The 20,638-nt window shown below is 39.4% G+C and overlaps 1 protein-coding gene across 2 annotated transcripts in view; it reads right to left on the bottom strand.

Annotated features, from left to right (window-relative positions):
* The window catches only part of RALBP1 (ralA binding protein 1), a 32,926-nt gene continuing 12,288 nt past the window's right edge, over positions 1–20,638 (bottom strand). The window contains exons 1-10 of one of the 2 annotated variants that reach the window (XM_071417165.1): positions 16,041–16,178; positions 9,088–9,182; positions 8,370–8,828; positions 6,265–6,614; positions 4,695–4,856; positions 4,095–4,226; positions 3,491–3,598; positions 2,607–2,728; positions 2,061–2,184; positions 1–1,814 (exon numbers count right to left, since the gene is read on the bottom strand). In XM_071417165.1, coding sequence (XP_071273266.1) covers positions 1,551–1,814; positions 2,061–2,184; positions 2,607–2,728; positions 3,491–3,598; positions 4,095–4,226; positions 4,695–4,856; positions 6,265–6,614; positions 8,370–8,828; positions 9,088–9,106 — 1,740 coding nt within the window. In that variant the 5' untranslated portion in view covers positions 9,107–9,182; positions 16,041–16,178 and the 3' untranslated portion in view covers positions 1–1,550. Of the gene's footprint in view, positions 1,815–2,060; positions 2,185–2,606; positions 2,729–3,490; positions 3,599–4,094; positions 4,227–4,694; positions 4,857–6,264; positions 6,615–8,369; positions 8,829–9,087; positions 9,183–16,040; positions 16,335–20,638 lie in introns of those variants that run through there. The other variant, XM_071417156.1, reaches the window with a different exon arrangement.

Here is a 20,638-nt window from a genome sequence, read left to right on the forward strand (position 1 = left end):
TACTTTCAAATGGCTGTTGAATTTATTTGCTTGATAAATACAATCCTAACAAAATAAAAGTTAACCAATATTAAGAGATTTGTCTGAAGAACATTAGAAAAATCCATGACAATTCAATAGGAATTAGTGTGAATTAAACAAACAAACAAAAAGTTTAAATATTGCCAGCAAATATAAAATGTATGTAACGAAGGCAAGGGAGAATGCTTTAGTTTACATTTGTAATCTGATCACATTTTCTGTGTTTATAAACTTTTTTCCAAATTTTAAAAAAATACTATGCTGTTTTTTCTATAACATATCAAAGCATTATTTGTACAAAAATCAAATCATGGCCAATGATTCACAACAGTGCAATAGATAAAGAATACAACCACATCCAACAGGTGCTGAAAATAAATATCCAGATTAAAAAATAAGATAGCCTATATGCACTCTGTGGAGTTTCTGTCTATTCTATGGATTGAGGGCTGAGTCCAATGAGCGTATCCAAAACATTAAAGGGCCCTTAAATGCCAGTGTGGGTGGAGGATTTTGAAGGGCAGAAGCATTAAAAACAGCCAACCCCAAACCAAGTCCCGGGTAGTGGTGGTTGATTTGTTAAACACCAACAAAAGGAGGCTATTGCTGAACCCCCGGTGCCTCCCGTTGGTGTGGCTCTGCGGGCTCCTTTGGAATCCCAAGTGCCTGGCATTTGTGCAGGGGCAATGCTGTATTGCTTGGTCAGGCAGATACGTCCTAAAGACATGACCACTCCCATCCCTGCCTACAAGCAGTGGCTTTTTCCAAGAGATGGAAACATTTAAAATGGATGAAGACAAAGCGCTTGGCTACATGGCAGCAGTGTGAACAGGGCCTGTGTCAAACAGGAGTGATGAGGGTGGTTAATGATGAGTCAGTGAGTTACCTACACTGCTAAAGGACATGGACATTTCCATCATTTGGGGACATAAATAACATCTCTCAAGTTTTTACACTTATTCAGTACATCTCAGAACAGAAATGAAGCTTAAGGGCATGTTAGGTAAACATGATACCCCACAGTCTCCCACCGTTTCAGCCAACCCAGAATAAATTTAAAGCTCCCTTGTATATAATCTGCATCAGAAAGGTATCAAAGGCACAAGCAAGAAGTGACTAGGTTAATAAGCAGAGATAAGGGTGAATGAGGATGAACAGATCCACAAGGCAAATCATTAGTAAGTGTGGGTGGGTTTTGTTTTACTGAAAAGGCGATCTTCCAATTCTGCTCCAGTGAATGTAAATAATGATTTTGGTTTGAAATAAAACTGTTACTGAATTATTTTGAATCACCTGAAGGAAACCAGTCTTGAAATAATCTGATACTAACTGGAAAACTCTTCTGGCCTCTCCAAACTCACCTGAGTCTGATGAGTAGAAGCCACAAGTATTAGAGACAAAAGTCTCCAGGGCTTAAAAGAAAAGTTTCTTTACAGAATGTACACAGCCACCAATAATTTGTGCAGTTTGACTCAAATTACAGTAATTTGCACAGTTCGGTTGATTTCGTGCATAGCCAAGGAGCCAGATCAAATGGGAGTTTCTTTCCTGTCTTTACTTGGGGATGGCTTGACTTGCTGCTCCTTGCTTGCTTTTGGCTGCTCTTTGGCTGCTTTTGTCTCCAGGACAGTGTCTCTCTGCTGCTGAGAAACGCCCCCGCGCTTTTCCGGCTCCTCTTCCTCCTGGCCCTGCTGCTCGGATTTTGCGCGCTGCAGCAGGCGGAGCTGCACCCGCAGCTCGATGATGGCCTCGCGCTCCTCGTGAATCGCTTGGTTCAGGTGATTGTTCTTGATCTTTTAAGGAAGGGAAACAAATGCCAGGGAATGACAATATGTTCCTCTGACACAGCAGTGCTGTAGCTCAGGGGCGTTTAGCACTGCTGGCCCAGGCAGCAACAGGGACTCGCACACAGCAGTGATTTAAAAGCTGCGTGTGGCTCACAAGCCTGGGCAAAACTGATGCACACAACCAGTTTGCACCTGTGCAATCACATGAGCACCACAGGAGAGAACCAGTGAATGCTAAGAACCAAATCCTACCTCCAGTTCCTCGTTCTGTCTCTGCAGATCCTCCAGGATGACCTGCAGCTCCTCCTCATCTTCACTCTCACTTTCACTCTCGGAAGAGTATTCCTCGGTTTCGCTGCGGCCGTGCTGCTGGCGACTGAAAGAGCAAGGGCAAATTCCACTTTAAATGCTTCCTTGAGTCTGCCAGAACTGTGGCAACACAAGAGACTTAACTCTCATCCCCTCAATCATCTGCCAGTGGTTTAAAGAGCAAAATCAGACTTCCCTTTCAAAGCTTAATGACGAAAAAAAAATAAAGCGGTGATTTTATAGGGGGATTTTTTTAGTGCACAGGGTCAAGTTTCCTTTACATCATAATTCCATTGTTAAAACAATAGAAAATATCCTGCAAGATTCAAATTTGTCAGGACTTCAATAAAAACAAGTGGCTTTCAACTGTGATGTTCACTGGGTGAGCTTTTAAGTGTGGTTTGGAGTATTCTTTCAGCAAAGCATTTATGTATTTTTAATCCCAGCATGCTATCCTGGCTGGGCTCTGCTGTGAGCTGTCCCCTTTACCTTTGTATTTCAGCTATTTCTGCTCGGAGCCGATCTATTTCTTCCTTCTCGGAGGCGATCTGTCTCCGCAGAAACTGCTCCATGGCCAGCAGCTCTTCTTGTTCTGTTAAAATCTCATTCTCCTGCAATGATCAGTTAGTTCACTTAAAGCCTTGACTTTATTTCCTACAGGAACATACAATAAGTATGAGATGATGCTGTTCTCTGAAATACTTTCGGTGGCAGTGGTTAGCATGTCTGCTTTGAACTTTGATCCATCAAGACCTCAAAGCAAATAAAAAGTTCAAACCCAACAATGTCTGTTCTAAATCCTCAAGATAATCACTATACTGAATAGTTGTGGAGATGACACACCAAATCCTGGCATGTTTGGCTGCCTTTCCTTAAATCACAGGGGAAAGCTCTGGCCAACCAGTAAAATAACTAGAAAAACTGAATTACATGTCTTTGATCTTCTCCCCTCTGTACTTTCCTCCTTATATTCATTTTCAAAGCTACTGGGGGAAGCAACAGGAAGCAAAAAAGCCAAAAGAGTTGCCTTATTTCCTTTGATCAGCAGGAAAGCAGTTAACAGTACTGAACCTGGCTACATTGGGAAGTGGTGCTTTCTATGTACATGAACAACAAGGGCCACTTTTTTTTCTTTCACAGTGTCTCCTTTCTGCTGTTAACAAGAGTCTCCTCAGCTCTGGGCTCACTCCTGCAGTCAGCATTCCTTCCCTGCTTCACTGGCCATTAAAACAAAGCCTTGTGGTTTTAATGGACACAGAGACCCCTCTGAGCCTGCAATGTCCCCTCTGCATCACAAGGGACAAAGGAGTGTTTAACAGATCTGAAATATAAAATACCATTACCAGGCAAACAGGTAAGTGCCTGCCAGCTACCTGTGCAAGCAGAATATTTATAACTTCTTCATTCTCATTCATTTCTTCTTTGGAGACATCCTCCTTTGAAAGGCTAGCAATTTCTTGTGCAATCTTTGTTTCACACTCCTGCCAGAGAAAGAAAACAACATTTAAAAGGACAGCTTCCCTGGTCAGTGTATTTACTCTAAAAAATATTTTTTTAATGCATTATTTTCCAAATTTAGAACCACCATCACAGTTGTCTTCCAAATTTTGAGCATGGTCTGTCCCATCTGTGGGACATAAAATAGTTTAAAAAACACTTCTCAGATTTGTTAACCTCAAGTCTTCCAGTAATTCTTCTTGGTACTCTAGGACTCAATACAATGAGCATGTGCCCTAGCAAACATTAAGGTTTTCATCACACACACATTTTTCGTGAACAGCTGTGAAGATCTCCCTGTCCCTATGAGAGCCAGCTAAGCAGAAAACACAATTGCTCATCAGGCATGTAAAGTTAAAATGAGAAAATCTGCAGCAAAGAAGACCGAAAGGTGTTTTGATCTGACTAGGTGTCTCTGCACTGTTATGGATTAGGATCCATTATTTAGCTGTCTGGCCAATAAACAGGAAAGTTACCCACCTGTCTCTTAGCTTCTCTTAGTTTCCTTTTAAGAGCTGTTAAGATTCTCTGCACCTCCCAGAGTCTCTCTTCTTTGGATAAGTCTTTTATCCCTGCCTGCAAGTCTCTGTGTAAACAGTTCAGAAGGAACTCCTAGAAAGATTGCCAAAGAAATCGTCTTTAAATATATTGTACCAGAGCAGATTGAAAAGGAAGATGTTTCTTGCTTTGTGGCAATGGGCTGGGAGTTCTGGTTTCAAACCTTGACATGTCCATGAACAAGTGTTAACACAAACCCAGCATGGATCCAGAGCCAGCTGAAGAGCAGTACTAAAGAAATTACCCTCCCTAATGGGCTCTCCTGGCCCTCCTCCCACAACAAAAGTACTGACCTGCATAGCAAAGCACTCCATGGATGACACAGCTATGAGCATCACAAGACCATAACAACTTTCCACGCATGAAAAAGGAAAGGAAATCATCAAGCTCTTCCCAGTGGTCTCACCAATAGGATAATTGTGATGGACTTAAAGCACGTGTTACAAACTTAGAAGAATTTTCTACTGAATGTATAAAATCCAGGGCAAAGATAAACATAAAAACACTCAAGTAATTGCCAACCTGTCGCCTGATTTCTTCTTTGATGCTCTCTTGTGTTTCTGGAAGTGCTGGCATTGTTGCCATATTTGACCAGCGAAGAGGTTTTGTCACCTGCTTGAGGGTCACATTTCCAAAGAACTCTTGAACATGTGTAAAAAACACGTACAGGACCCGGTTGCTGATCTGAAAAGGACAGGGGGATATTGGTTAAGATGATTTATTCTCATCATCTTTATCTGCAAAGCACAGTGTCCTCCAGAAACAGCAGCCTTTAGTAAACCTTTCTGTGAGCCACAGTCATGTCAGTCTATCTTGAGATTAAAATCTGGATTGAAAAGTATCTTTACATTCAACAATGCGGTGTTGGCCTCAAGGGATCACTTCACTGTTTCTCTTACCTGTGCATCTGAGACACTTTCATACTAAACTCAGCATCTTCACATCTCTTAAACAACCAGAATTATTTCCATCACTGATAGACATAGAAATGCATTCAATCTCTTTGTACTCATGTAAAGACAGATAGCAAGAGGGAACATCAACCCTACTGTGTTATACCTGACGGCTGACTACACCTGCTCTCTCTTCCCCCAACCTCTAAGTATTCTTACAGCTTCTCTCTCTGATGACTTAATATAGTAGAAAAAAGTAGTATGCAAATATCTTTCATTATATTCCTTGTTTTAACCGGAGACAGAAGCAAGTATATTTATTTTGATACTTTATCTTCCACTGACATTTAAAAAATTATCCTGAAACAAATATTAGAGTTGTGTCATTACCTGCACTTCAATTGCTAAGATCTAGTTACCAACAAAACATGATTGGGCCTGCATTGTTTTACCCTAATTGTAACTTCTTTTCCTAGCTAGAGAGGATTCTGGCATAGCAAAAAAGCCAGGAATAACAGCTGGCCCTTCTGCTACTGGGCTCCACCTGGACTCTAATTATAAAGTCAGGCTTTTCTAACATGTGGTGTTTGCTCTAGAAGATCCACACCCAGTAATGCCACATTTTCATCATGCACAGGACTAATTCTGAGCTGTGTTTAATTAAATATTTCCAAGATGTCTATTAAGGAATCAAGCAATCCAGAAACCACAAAATCTTACTGGAAAACCAAGTCAGTTGTTATTCCCCAGCCATTTGGCTGCAGACAACAAAGCCATTTTACCTAAGTCACTACTGCATCAGGAAGATCTACGTGCAGGACAGGGTTCATATTAAAATTAAGCAACAATATCTTAACTAAACTATCACTGAATCAAAACCCCACAAAAATTGTGTAGCTGTATGAATTACTGAGCAAAATCAACATTAAATGACTTCTCGTAACAGAACTGAAAGACAGCAGTCTTTGTAATACTCTGATAATAACCCAAATATCAGACCCACAGTATGCAAGCCCACACGCAGAAAGTCTTTTGTTCCCCCTTTCCCAGCATTTCAGGTTCCTGAGGCATAAAGAGGAGCTGTAAATTAGCTACACTGTATCAGACAATACCCAATTCCCACCTGCAAAAGAATTCCTACAAAGAAATCTTTCTTGGGCTGCAGTTCTGCTCTAAGCCTTGCAGTGTGGAGCACGTACCTGAACAGTAGGGCTGAGCACTATAGAAATATTCTGGATGTTCATTTTTGTTTCTAGTTCCTTTGCAATAACATGGTCCATATGCACAATCAGCCATGAAATCAGGAGATGGTTACACTCTGGCAGCTCTTTGAGCAGCTTCTGGCACTCCTGAACTTTCTCAGCTTCTGTGCTCTTTCCACAAGCATCTTCAAAGCGGGGCATGAGCTCTTTGGTAAGCAGATTTTCGGGCAGTTCCCGTAGGTACTGTTTGAGCAAGCTGGCGACTGTGTTGGGCTCATATTCCTCCAGGTTTGGAGATTCCTCGCGATCATAGGCTGCCTTCAGCTCGTCAACTTTTGATTTTATTCCTTGAAATAGTTAGATCAAGAATTAAGAGAAAATTTGACTGTAAATGTCTGACAGTTATATTTAAACTTTTGTTTTTGGAGATGCCTTTATTTCACCTCTCCTTACAATTTCAGATAATTGAGAAGCACCTTCTAAAAGTTATGCACATGTAACAAAGTGAAAATCGTGACTCAAAATTACATGGTCACTGGTTCTAAAAGCACTGACTACTCCTATGAAGCAAAACCAAAGCACTGACAGAGCTCTGAATCAGAACTGGTACCAGCATTCCCTTTCATCAAGGAACACAAAATAGGGTGAGGAAAGGCTGGGGAACTCGAGATCAATTGTGTATTTGCATTAAGCTTCTTTCTGGCTGTTCAATTACCCATCCCTAACCCAGGCAGCAAATATGTTTTTAGTTCAGATGCTGTGTAACAAGCTCTACCTATAGCAGCTTTCCTTTGTCAAAACAAACCCCACACTTTTTAGTTTCCACATTTCCAGCTGGCCCTCCTCAGCAGAGGAATCTCACACAGGATCCTTGATTTGAGGCACCACATGATTAAAAGTGTGTTCACAATTATTCGACCCAGCCAAGATTTTCTACTAGGTGTTTGTATAACTCAGTGACATTCCGATCTTCCTAAGCTAGGGGAAATTTCATTCTTGCAGCTCAAACACCCACTCAAGTTACACCAACTTGGTGCACAGCCCTGGCTTGGCTCATACTCAATGAGCACAACTGGGCACACTCAGCCCCTGGAAAATGCCAGGAAAACATGCTCAGTTTCACGGCCAAAATGAGCCATAACAACAGTGGCAATGCTCTCTCTGAGCTCTCAATTTAAACAATGCTACATGCACAAGAGGGAGCTGTTGCACTGGAGAACATGTACAAAGAACACAGCAGAAATTAAGGAAAACACACCTGTGAAAACTCCCAACACATCGTGTGTAAAAAAATCAAGCAACAAAAATGTGTCACTAGCAACTGCTTAAGGTGCTGCAGTATTTCTGCATGCCCACCAAACAGCATGCAGATGGACAGCAAGAAGACAGCTAATGAAGCCTTTAAAATAATTTCATTACTGGTTCACAGTGAAGGGTAACTTGATTCAACATGCTTTTCCTGAAATTCCTTTCCTTGCTTGTTCTTGTCCCTTCCAATGTAGCCACAGAAGTACTTACAGGAGCTGCATTTCTGGTGCACCTCATAAATAAAGGGACTGTTTTGTCCAATGTGACTTAAACTGAGGTTTCACTTATGTAAGCTGGTGTTACACAACTACCACACATAATTAGCTGCTGTTGCTAACCTTAGTGAAACTTGCATTTTCTGCTTATAAGCAAATTTGCTGAGAGAAAAGAAGTTTTCAAGAAAAAAATATACAATGGGACTAAATGGAAAAAGCAACTTAGTGGGAAGCATAAGCAATGAAATGGTTATAGCTCATCTTTGCTTTTGCTATCAGCTACCATTATATTTCTAAAGCAGAAGAAAAAATACAATATACTAACACATGTTAATTGCTACCATCCCATGACAAAAGCCAAAATAGGTGTGTCTTTACTGGCATTAAGTAGTACCACCACATTACCAATTTTTTCTGGTACTTCAGACCTACAAGTCTGCTAAACTTTGGCTAACCTGATTACCTTCTGGATAATTAATGGAGCTATAAACAGTGTACCTAGATGTTGGAAGTGATAAAATAATAAGAAATTTGCAAGTAAAGACCTTAGGAACCTGGATGTCAGTGTGCCCAGAGTACCTGAAACTCTGTAGATGCCTTCACATTTCATGCCATACTTCTCTACGTAATCTATACATTCACGGAAAACTGCTGGCAGGCGGATGCCATCGTACATCATGGTCCTGTCTACTGCGTCAGACAAAGGAATGCCAAACACGGGTCTGTGACTTGGAACATCCACTTGAGGTATCTCTGTCTCTTGAATTGGCTTTTTCTTTTTCTTCTTCTCTTTCCACTGTTTTACAACATCTGCTGCAGTTAAGTCTTTTGACTTTTTCTCTTTGTGTTTGTCTTCCTTATGTTTTTCTTCCTTGTGTTTTTCATCTTTGGGTTTCTCTTTTATTTTAAAATCCTTCTCCTTCTTTTTGGAAAAGCTGGGTTTCTTGAAGACATGTATTCCCTTGGAGCGCTTCAACTTGGAAGGACTTTCAGCTTCATCACCGGAACTGTCCTCTTGAAACGCAGCGTAGCCTTCCGCTGTTGGGCAAAGCAGGAGAAGGGAAGGGGACAGCTGTGAGTCTGTTTACTTTCCAGACAGCAACAACAAGAAGTTGCATGTAAGGAGGAGAGGGAAGAAGCAACAAGAATTAAAAAACAGTGCCCATCTGACTCCTCGGAAGGTTTTCTTTAATTAGACACTTGAGTGGATAAGGATTAAATCAAGTTGTATAATTACATCAAAGATAAGCCACAGAGCTCCTGAACGATCTAAACAATGAATACTTTATGTACTTACTCATAATGGCTATGTCCATCTTATGGGCTAGATTCCCATCTAATAGTCAAGGAAATGCAAAATAAAAACAACTGTCTGGCAACTTCTCTATGTTCCTGCAATCAACAGTATAAGAGTTGCTGTTAAGGATCATCTACTGCATACATAGAAGTCTAACAAATTTCAATTAACAACAAACTAAACTCCAGCCACCTAAAGTCCCAATCCTTTTCCAAAATATTATGAATTTAAAGACAAGTATGAAGTTAATAAAGTTTCAGCCTCAAATAAAATACAAAAAACCCCACCCCAAACATAAACCAAAAAAGCACTAGCACTTACTTTTCACTAGATGAATAACACAATTCCAGTAACACTAGAACAATACCTGCCCATGAAAGTGCAGATTTGCCTTAAAAAGCACATGGGAGAGATTCAAACAAGTCCCTGAGCTGAGCACACCACTGCAGCAGCAAACATCCAAGTGCTGTCTAAAACATGCACCGGGTGCTTTTAAGTCCTACGCCTCTGCAGCTGGCCCTGCCTCACCTTCAGGCAAGAACACAAAAGTCTTTAAAGGTGGATTACAAAAAAACCCCAACAAACACACCACCAACAAAAAAAAAAAAAAAAACAACCCACAAACAAACCCAGCAACATGCAATCCAACACAACTTTCAAGCCCACTAATTTTAATTTTACATATACAGAACCCCATGTAAGAAAAGTAAGCCCGAAACCTGGTCAACAAAGGTGACATTGGACATGCCATCTGCACTAGCCAGGTCCCCAAGGCAGTGGGCAGCAAGCCCCCATTAGGAGCCCTTTGAGGCTCTTCCACTGCCTACAGGCAGAGCCTCTGCTCGAGTGAGGCAGCACTGACAGCCAAGTGCTCCTGCTGCCTGAATAGTTTTGGGCAGAGGAAAATTACCCTCTTGATAATATTCAAGCATATCTCACATGAAGCTATCAGCTATAATTTTTTCCAAGTGGAATATCTGCAGAAGAACCAGGGGGCATTTAGTCTTTCCTCCTTCCAATTCTGAACTATACCAGACTGCAGAGTTTCTCAGCATTTTTTCAGCATATAAAAGAACTGTCTTTATTTTGAAGCCTCCTTGACTGGTAGAAGATAGCTTGTCATAGTCAAACAAATATAAGAATTGTATTAAAGCATGGAACTACCATAAGATAATTGCAATTGTTGAATCAGCTCAGTCTTTGCAGCTGATACTCTTCCCTAGGACTTTCCTAGAAGACTGAAAAAGATTGTAGAACTGTTCCTGTCCAAGTGGATTTTAACATAAAAATGCAAACATTAACTGAAGGCCAACCAGCAGCCAGGACTTCTCCTCCCTGCTTACTGACTATGTCACTTACTGGTTTTTGTAAACTAAACCCAGAAATGGGCAAGGATTCAAATCTCACTCTGGTACAGAAGCAACTGCAGATCCACCAGCTACAGGACAAAGCAGGAGGACACATCTTGTGTTTTATGAGAATGAGATGGGGCTGGCACCAAGGTTCAAGATGAACTTCAGAGATGTAATTTCCAAACAGAGAGCCAGGTGTCTCCCAGAGAGAGCCCGGAACAATCTGCCCTCAGTGCTTCCTCCTGGGTAGCTGTGACAGCTCCCAGTCACACAGCGTGGGGGTCCCACATGCACACCAGGAAGTGCCAGCACTGGCACACAGGCTGGGAGGTTGGTGCCACCAACAGAGCACTGCTTACACATCCCAACATTGCACTCTGCAACACAAGCCCCAGTGCCTTCCTAGGTCTGTGGTAATGTAACACCAGCAAGAGAACATTACTGAATCTGGTATTTCTTGAATTCGTGAGAAGACATCAAAGAGCAAGTTAAATACAAACCCAGCCTTTTAAAATTTATCTCAGTAACATAAGTCAACAAAGCTTAGAAACATAAACTAATACAGATTCACACAGAATATCCCAAGAGAGGATTTGCATGTCTCTCAAGAATAGCCTGATTTTCTTTACTATACTTTTGGTTATAAAATTGCTGTACCTCTTTCACCAGTGATGCAATTTACTGAAATATAAACAACTAAAGTTTATATAGAAGAAAAATTACCAAAAGTGCTTGAAAAATCAGGTAGTTTTAAATATGGAAAGAGTATTACCTACAGTATAGTAAACTGGTATTTCTGTCCACTGTTTCCTCAAGACTTGCAGGACTAATAGTACCCATTTTCCCATCACTCTATGCCACTGACATTTTCCTCCATCTATATGAGAACAGTACTAATGTAATAAATACTCCAATTTCACCAGCATAATGACACAGCATAATCTGCCAGTTCCTTTTGTTAGACCTTCCTTCCATAAGCATGCCTTCATTGCAGTTATTTTAAATGCAATGCTTCAAGTTACGTTACATGTAATGTAATGCTTGAAGTTCCCTTATCTTACTGAGAATTATAAAAAACCCTGTTATTATTATTATTATTATTATTATTATTATTATTATCAACAACAACAACAACAACAACAACAACAACAAATTCCAGTGTTACTCTGGAAAAATCTAGTTTACAGGCTTATAACCTTTGTCATGCAGCAAGTTCAGAGTCTCTATCAGTCTGCATACTTGGGAATACTTCTGTGTTCTCATAACAAAGCACTAAAGTCATGCTGTAGTATTTATTGTTAACTCCAAGGGTGGCATAATTCAGAACTACCACTTATCAAACCTACTGCAAGAGACATTTTGTCCATTGGGTCTCTGATGGGTTTTTTAAAGTAAATTACAACTCTACAGCTGATTTGGCTCCCCAGGGAAATCTGCAGGATCTGTAATTAATTAATTGAAAGAAAACATGGATGGCTTTTACATATGAGAGAATTAGTAGGTCAAATATGACTGAAGTGCAGTGCAAGCATGAGTTACCTAATGTCAGTTTGTCAGAGGGACTGTCATCAGATTGTACAGCATTTCTAAGTACAGCATTTCTAAGTAAAACTAAGACACACAAATGCACAATGAGCTTGAATAGATGGCTTCTACTTCCTCTCCTTGCCCACAAGATGCATTTTTATTATCAACAGAAACTTCCACCTTACAGACACTACCAACACTCACTATACAACTTTCAATTAGATCAGTTTGTCTTTAATATTCACTTGATTCACTGATGTCACCACAGCACTGCCAAACAAATTCTGCATGCAAATTACTCTGCAGCACCGTGCCAGCAGAGCAAATGAAGCTGAAGTAAGAAATTTGTCTTACTTTATTTTGATTTAAAATAATCACTGGCATTAAAAGGCAGACTTTTAAACTATCTGCAAATGGTACTTTGCTAATTAAACACACAGTGGTACATAGAAATATACAGTGATTTGTGAGCAGAACAGGAAGTAGCAATGCACCCTATTTATCCCGAAGATAAACCCTGATATGAAGAGCCTCTAATCTTTATCAGGTGTAAGAATAACCTTTTAGTCTGCAGATCTGAAAACTGTATTCAGAGCTTCTCCACACATTGGACAGTAAAAATGTTTTGCTTGCAATAGCAGTGGTTTGGTTTCAGTCCTCATCTACATTCCAAAGGAACACAGAGGAGCCCTGTCCAACACATCAAGGATCCGTCTTTCAAAAATATTCCCTGAAATTTTCAGAAGAGTTCATATCGATGATCCTACTGACCTTTCATGTGATAGTTTAGTACAATTCAAATAATTCTCCATTTTCTTGAGAATTGTACAAAGAAAATCTAGATTCTTGTAAACAAAAAAAATCCTAGCTGTATATTGAACCCATCAGCATCAATCTTCAGAAGTAAAATGAATAAGCAGAGTAAGATCTACTCCATACAGACTCTTTATCCACAGAAATTCTAATGGGAAGAAGAGCTTCTTCAGAGGTATTTTACCATAACATTTTTCTTCTGCAAGGAACTGCATGTTTTATGGCTTTATCAACATGTGATTAGTGACAGGTGGTTAAACATTTTCAAAAATCAATTACAGTGGTTGCTGTTTCACATAATCCATTGCTGCTTAACACAGATCCACTTTTGCACTCCTGCTGTCACGGGACAAGTTCTGTTTGAGTCAGGGAACAGGTCTGATTTAAAACTATTCCAGTAAAAAGAAAATTCCTTTTAATCCCTAGTAAGTCTCCTAATCTAACTCACTCTACAGCCAACAAACACCCAGTGTATCAAAAGAGAGGGGAGAATAAAAATTAGTGGCTGAAATATTTTTCCAGTAGCCGATATTCCACATAAGAAACAATATTATATTGAATTTTCTATTACCTCCAAAACACTTTTCCCCCAGAATAATTGCTGTCAGTAACCTATCATTAGGTTACTGACACTAACATGAAAAAATCAAATCATTAAATAACTATATCTATATACAAAGATATGGAAAAGGATTTTTTGCTAGCACACAAAAATGCTTTTTTATATAGGTGATAATAATGAAGCTAAGAATACATTACTCTTACAGAAATTATTTACCTGAAAAACCAAACTGAGTAACTTTGGGGTATTTAACCTTCCCTGCTGCTCTTCAAGCACTTCTGAGGTTTACATTTAGAGTATTATCAAAATAGTTCAAGATTTTGTGGGATTAAACGCAGATACAGTTTCAGGTGTTAGAATGCCTTTGTCATTAATTCACTAATATTGCAAGTTCAAGAAACACTCACTCTGTCATAATGTAATGTTAACTTGTCTTTTTTTCACTGACACGTTCAGTTATATTTGTTTATATCCCAAACAGCATCATCATGGCAGGTTGTGCACTACTCAAAACCAAAGCAGGTAACCAGAAAAAATGAAAAAAACCAATCTGAAGACACACAACAAAATTGAAAAGGTGAAATAAAATGAAGAATCGAAAGGATGGGAGGAATAACAAAGGCCAAATCTGGAAGGAAAACTCTTAAAATCTACCATGATAAGCAACTGTACAGAACACTTGCAATTTAGACAGGTAAAGTCTATGTTGAGGGTATATTTACAATATTGATTATTTTTGGAGTGTATGAGATGTACTGAAAGCTTGGTATGCAAATTACTCTTCTATCTGACTGGCAATTATATGACAGACATATATTAGGGCCAAGAAATGCTGAATGCCCTTGACATTAGTGCTGTAAGAGATTATTTTGTTCCTCCCAGATTTTGCATTTTTGTGTTCTTTGAGGGCTTTTTCATACCTTTAAAGGTTCTTTTAAGTAACAGAGATTGCTTTATATCAGCTATAAAATCAGCAATAAAATGTGTTGCAATCTCTTGTGGAAAAAAACAGTTGCAGTGCCAATGTGCACAGACCCGTGTGGATTTGCTGAAGTAGCATTTTTCCTCCTAAACAACAGCCTTCAGCTACACTATCACCATGAGACATCCTGAATTCCATACAAAGAAATCCACACAATGAAAAATGTTGGCATCTACCAGTTCCAGATTTAGAGGTGTGCAATACAGAGCTCTAACAGAAAGCTGGACAGCAAAAAAGCAACTACTGATAGCCTGAATTTAGACCTATCCAATCAATACTGAATTTTCAATGCCAATCCAGTAATCTGTATTAGGTCAATATGGTTTACATTACAGAAAATCACTAATGAATCACTTTTCTAAAAACCTGTAGGAATTTCAACTGTTGGTTTTAACTTGAGGATGCATCTCTGAGTTACAGTATTCTTTAGGCACACAGTTTTTAGTTAAAATAGCCATAGCCCTTCTTAACTGTGGTAGAAACAATTCCTGCATTCCAGGAAACTGGTCTGATTAAAAGCAGTGCAGTGACAGCAGATTCTTAAGGAGTGATTATTTAAATATGTGCATGCATATTACAAATAGTCATCATATTAATTCTAACAGAATACTGTCTCACTGTTTCTGATCTTCCAAATTCCACATTTGAGAAGAAGTAAGAAGTAGCAGGATACACTGTATCAGAGATTCAGACATTCTGAAATTTTGCTAAAACAAATATCACTTACAAAGTACTAGCACTTGGGCTGTGATATTTAGGTTTTAGAGACTTGGACAGGAAGTGTAATTCTGGTATTGAGAGTGCTCAGTATCAGCTTAGTATTTCCAAGTGCCTTATTCTTTCAGAATATGTAAAAAAACTTTCTTGAATAAAAACTATTTCATGTTTTGAAAATTTTCTGCACAAATATAAAGGTGGGAAGTAATAGTTCTGTTGTTTTGGAGGACGGGTAAGCATTTAAGAAATTTCCACTCTGGATACTGATACACTGACAAAGGATTCTATAGTCAAAGCTTTACCTTCTTCTAACCTTTGCTCAGTGAGTTCTGGAAAATTCAGATCTCAGTGTTGGTTTCCACATTTTTGACCTCTGCAATAATACTTTGGCACTGCTGGAGGAAACTGCATGATCAGACTAAACTGAGAAGCTAGAGAAAAAAAACAACAGAGATTTTATGACTGCTCAAATAATGGTGCAGTGTGCACATGAAAACGTGGGATGGTACACTGAATAAGGCAAACACAGAAGAAGGGGGACACATGGGAAAAGGGCTACAGCTGTTGAAACTGCTTCTTCCAAATGCACAAGTGTACAATTCAGATCAGACATACAGTTTTATTCTAGCTGGCACCTCAGCTATGATTAAAAATGGATATATTTGGAAACACGTTTGAAAACCTCCACTTAGAACGTGAAGAACCACTCCATGCCAGAATTTACCAATGCATCATGAAAGGTTTTGGATAAATGCATTTATTAGTAATTCTGGGCACATGCTTGGCACCTGTATCGCACAACAAAAGAAAATTAAGGTGTGGAGTTTTTTTGCAAGAGAAACAGGTGCTGCACAAAGTCTGCTTGTAGCAGACTAAATTAACTTCCTCCACATTGAAACAAATTTAAAAGAACCCACTGGGAATACTTAGCAATTTTGAGAGAGAAAAAAGGAAAGAGAACTCGAAAGCATTGAATTAAAAAGAGAAGTTGTCTACTCACTTCTTTTTTCTTTTTTCTTAAATTTTCCTTTCTTCTTCCCATGCTCCTTTTCATCATCAGACACTATATCTGGAGGCTCATGTAAGCTGTCATGAGGTGGTGAGGGCTCACCGGTGCGGTACAATCCGGGGAATTTTGTAGGACTGATCTCTTCAGAGCTGGGAGTACGAGCGAGTCCCCCACTGTGTTCTACCCGCCGGTGTTCACTGGGGCTGCTCGTGGGAGGCAGGAAGCACTCGGTCATTCTGATACCCAGAGAGCAAAGTGAAATCTTCTGCTACCTGTCCATCACACCTGCATCAGAAGAAAACAAAAAGAAAACCCACACAATTTTAAGCAATGGGTTTCAGAACACTTGGTTTAGAGCTTTACCCTGAAATAATAAACAGCAATCCCTTCTACAACAAGAGTTCCAACTTCTGCCAAGACAGAGTAACACAACATCAGGTCTTCAGCTCAGTGCTTGCAGAATTTGTGCATTAACTCCTGAGCCATATTAACATGAGATCTCACATTTTAGCCATTTCAACTCTATGATATATAAAACATATATATTAAGTATCTGACTATTTTAACTGTTGAAATAATTCTTACAAAATTCATAGGCAGCTTGCATACTGATTGGTAGTATTTACTACAAATTAGTTTCCTAACTTTAATTTTTTTGGACATCAAATAGATTTGCCTGGAAGCTCAGAGTGTTTGTGAGCACTGCCCTTAAGGCATTTTCTTCTTTCCCAAGCATATTTTATAGATGCAAATAAGAACTCACCTAGCCTGTTGCAATTAGGGGGAAAATAAAATAAATACAGCTAAAGCAAATCCATCTTTTAATTATGCTGCTGCAAATTAAAGAAGGTAAGAAAATAATGATTATGCTTTTCTGGTATACAACAATTTCCCCTCTGAACAGGCTCTGTACCAGCATCTGCACCCAGATGCTGGTACATTGTTTGCTTGGGAGCTATGGCCAAATAAAAGTTTATACAAAAATTGCTAAAGGAAGCCAATGCATAAATTCTCAGCAGTGGCACTCATAAGCAAAATCTCTTCCTAGTACAGATAAATTTCAGAAATTCCACAGAATGGATATCCTGTATGGGACACCGCACCTCTGGAGTCCACTTGGCTGGATTTGGCCCCTTGTGTCTAAATGGTCACAAAGGACACATTCCACAACACTCCTCAGCAGTATCACTCAACTCCAGGGCGTTTATTTACAGATTGGTAGCATACGGAAAAAATACGACACGGTGCTGTATTCTGCCCAGTTAATACTTATAGATGAGTCCAGCTAAGTGGGTTTTGGGGAGGGTGATTTGTTCACTTTTTTGGGGTTGGAATTTTAATTTTTTTTTTTTTAAATTCTCATCTTTCAGCTCTCTGTATGCAGATCAGAGTGAAATTTTAGAGTATGTATGCAACAGTATCTCCCTACAGGTGATCACTCACAGTGCTTATGGAAATTACCAGTTACTCAGATCAGAATTTGAATAGGGCACAGTAAGACACAGAATTATGATGAGACAATATTAATGAAATCTTTATTTAATACTGTTCATTCCTTATTCTAGCTAAAGCAGAGGCACTGGCTAAAATTAAGACAATGGGGTGTATTTGCAAATGCAATAAATTAAGACTGTACTTATGTTTGTTATTTTTTTATTTTACAGCTTCAAGAAAGCATTACTTTCCTATATGTAACATTGCCTAGGCCTTTAAATAAGGGAGAAATTTTATGATGCTCAAATTATATCAAGATCTATCAGCAGAAGAGAGCTTTTAAGCCTACTGAAAAAACCTCTTCCACTTTACTAATGGATGTTAATGTTCTACTGCCATATAAATCTTTACATTTCCTTTGGCTTTTACCATTTTCTTCTGACAGCAATAAAAGACTGAAAAAACCATGGACCTTCTAGGCATTTTGAGAAGGAACATTTCTAACAGGCTTGCTCTTCTGACAGTTTCTCCCTCTCAGACTTTTTCTTCCCAGTCTGTTACTGCCTCAGTCCTGCCTCCCCTCTGCAGCAGGTCCCTCCCCTCAAACTGCTTCTCTTCACCTGTGCAGTTCTCATGTGTCAGGGGATTCAGTAACTCACTGCTGCCACATGAGGAAGGTCACACTACTCCCCCATTAACTCTCCTCTGCCTCCAATTGCAGCAGTTTGCTCTTTGTGAGATGATTCAAGTTCCTAGCTGCTCCAACAGGCTTCTGCTGCTGAGCTGGCTTGTGGAAAAGCTCACCAAGCACTAGCAATGAAAAACAGAGAAGTGGTAGAACCACCATGACAGGAGTGCAATCCCTGTCTTTGGGCACCTCTGTTTTATCATACCACACACACAGCTACATCTCCTCAGATTTCAGTTATTTCTTAGTATTTATAACTTAAAACTTTGATTTCTTTACCATCAAGTGTCAGCACTCCCATAGCTCTCGTCTTGACTTACCACTCTGTTTCACCTTCAATGTATCATAGACAATCTGATCTTCATCTGCTTTGGTCTCTGTGACTCAAGCTCAGCTTCCAACTTTCCCCTCATCTTGTTTTTCATTTGTGCAGTTCCTACTTTCCTGCTGCACACCACTTCCTTGCAGATAAAATTCTCTCCCTTCTTCCTCTGTTTCTTCTACCTGATTAGTTGCCAGTCCCCACCTCCTCCTGAATGCTCTCTGCTGCTGTTTTCTGTTACCTCATCTTTTCACCTTGTCCCCATTCCTCCCACTGGCTCTCAGTCTCTCCCCAGTACCACAAGAAGTCCTTTCTTACCTCCCTGCCAACAGCAGGCTTCTTGACTCCCACCACTTCTCCTTCACTTGACATTTGACTCCTTCCACAGGAGCCACAAATGCTGTACATGACAGGATCAGAGAGCTTCTCGCAGTTCTGGCACCTTCTCAGACCTAGCTACTTTTTTCAGTACTCCCAAAATGCAGTTTCTTGAACCACCTTCCTGCTCAACACTGAGTCAGTCCTTCAGAATAACTGAATGTCAAATAGAAGCCTTCACTGAACATGGGCAGAATTGTGACCTCTCCTCCATCCCCCAAGGAAAGACTAAATTACAGGAGATTTTAAACATGGAAAGAAGGTACATCATTAAAACAAAATCTCCTCCATCATGCCATCACCATCTTTCTAGACCATAGACTAAGCAGAGGAAAGTAGGTCGGGGAAAGGAAGGAAGATGCCTGCACAGGCAAAATAATGTGGTTTTTCAAGTCTCATTTTTGAAAATAACCAAACTCTTTCCTAAAAAAAATCAGTCTAAGCTGCATATTTAGTAAGTAAAGATGAGATTTAGAAAAAAAATAAAAAAGGGAAGACAGAGAGACATGACAGCCAGATCTCATTTTTAGATTTAATAGATCTCATTTAATAGATCTCATTTTTAACAGTGTATCATCTAAGTTGGTATGAACACAGAAAAAGAAAAAGAAACATAGTCTGAAAGACCAAATTCAGCTCTTTCATTCACTACAGAAGGCTCCATTATTTCTGTTTTGCACTGAGTCTGTACTGTGACTTTGTGCTTTGTACCAATTGCAACAGCAGAAGCAAATTAGAGCAGGTGATTGCATGCACAGATGTTATTTTGTAAAGCTTCTGGGTGGAATGAAGGATGTGGATTTTTTCTGCAACAAGTATTATGCAAGACCACATCTAAAGCACAGTGGGTGTCCTCTGGTCATTCCATTTTGCCACAAACAGACACCTTCTGAATACCTGGGTGTTACACTGAAAATAGTCCCGAGAAATCACTAATCAAAGGATGGAGGCAGAGTGAGGACATTCACTCAGCTACCAGTACCTGCTCCACCATAATTATCCAAAAGTAAGACAGAGAGCACAGCAGTCCCTCACTCATCACCACAGACCTTCCAAATATCTGCATATGTGTGAAGGACCTGATTCTTGCAGAAGTGAGGCACACCAATTTTGGACAAAAATATCCTAGTAACAAACACAGCTCCATTTTGGAAAGCAATGAACCATAAGAAGAATAAAAACTATGACTTGTGGGCTAAGTATGTCAAAACACTTCAGAAACCATGAGTGGTACTCATATAACTGTTGAGACTCTGGAATAAGATGAGAAGATCCAATTAGAATTTATTTACCAAGACTATACAAGGTCTGTATCACATCTAAGTTCTGTATCTACTGCATTTTTTACAACACACTGAAAAGCTTAATACAAATCTCTGTTTTCATTTGAACACTTCTTAGATGGCCTCTGATGTAATCCTGACATTTGACTGTATGGCAGCATTTCAGTCTTTCATTTAATAAGCAGTGGCCAGGTATAAAATCAGTGCCTTTTCCTTTCTTTAATAAGGCAACACAGCCATAAAAGGAGAAGGAATAAGGAAGTACTTCATGTAGACAGGCAAAGCAAGTTTAAAATTTCACAAGTCACAAGTAATCACACAAACACAGCATTAAGTAACTCCCCTGTGAGTCATGCACTCTTCATAATTGGCAAAAATTAAAGCCTCAAGAAGGGACTTCACAGGATTTTTTTGATAAAAAGAATAAAATACAAATTGTTTAGCAGAATTCAGCTCCTCAACCTCAGATTAGTTTACAGGGTAC

Source organism: Agelaius tricolor, unplaced genomic scaffold (assembly GCF_023055355.1).
Source record: "Agelaius tricolor isolate 1412-34295 unplaced genomic scaffold, bAgeTri1.0.p SCAF_2, whole genome shotgun sequence".
NCBI lineage: Eukaryota > Metazoa > Chordata > Aves > Passeriformes > Icteridae > Agelaius > Agelaius tricolor.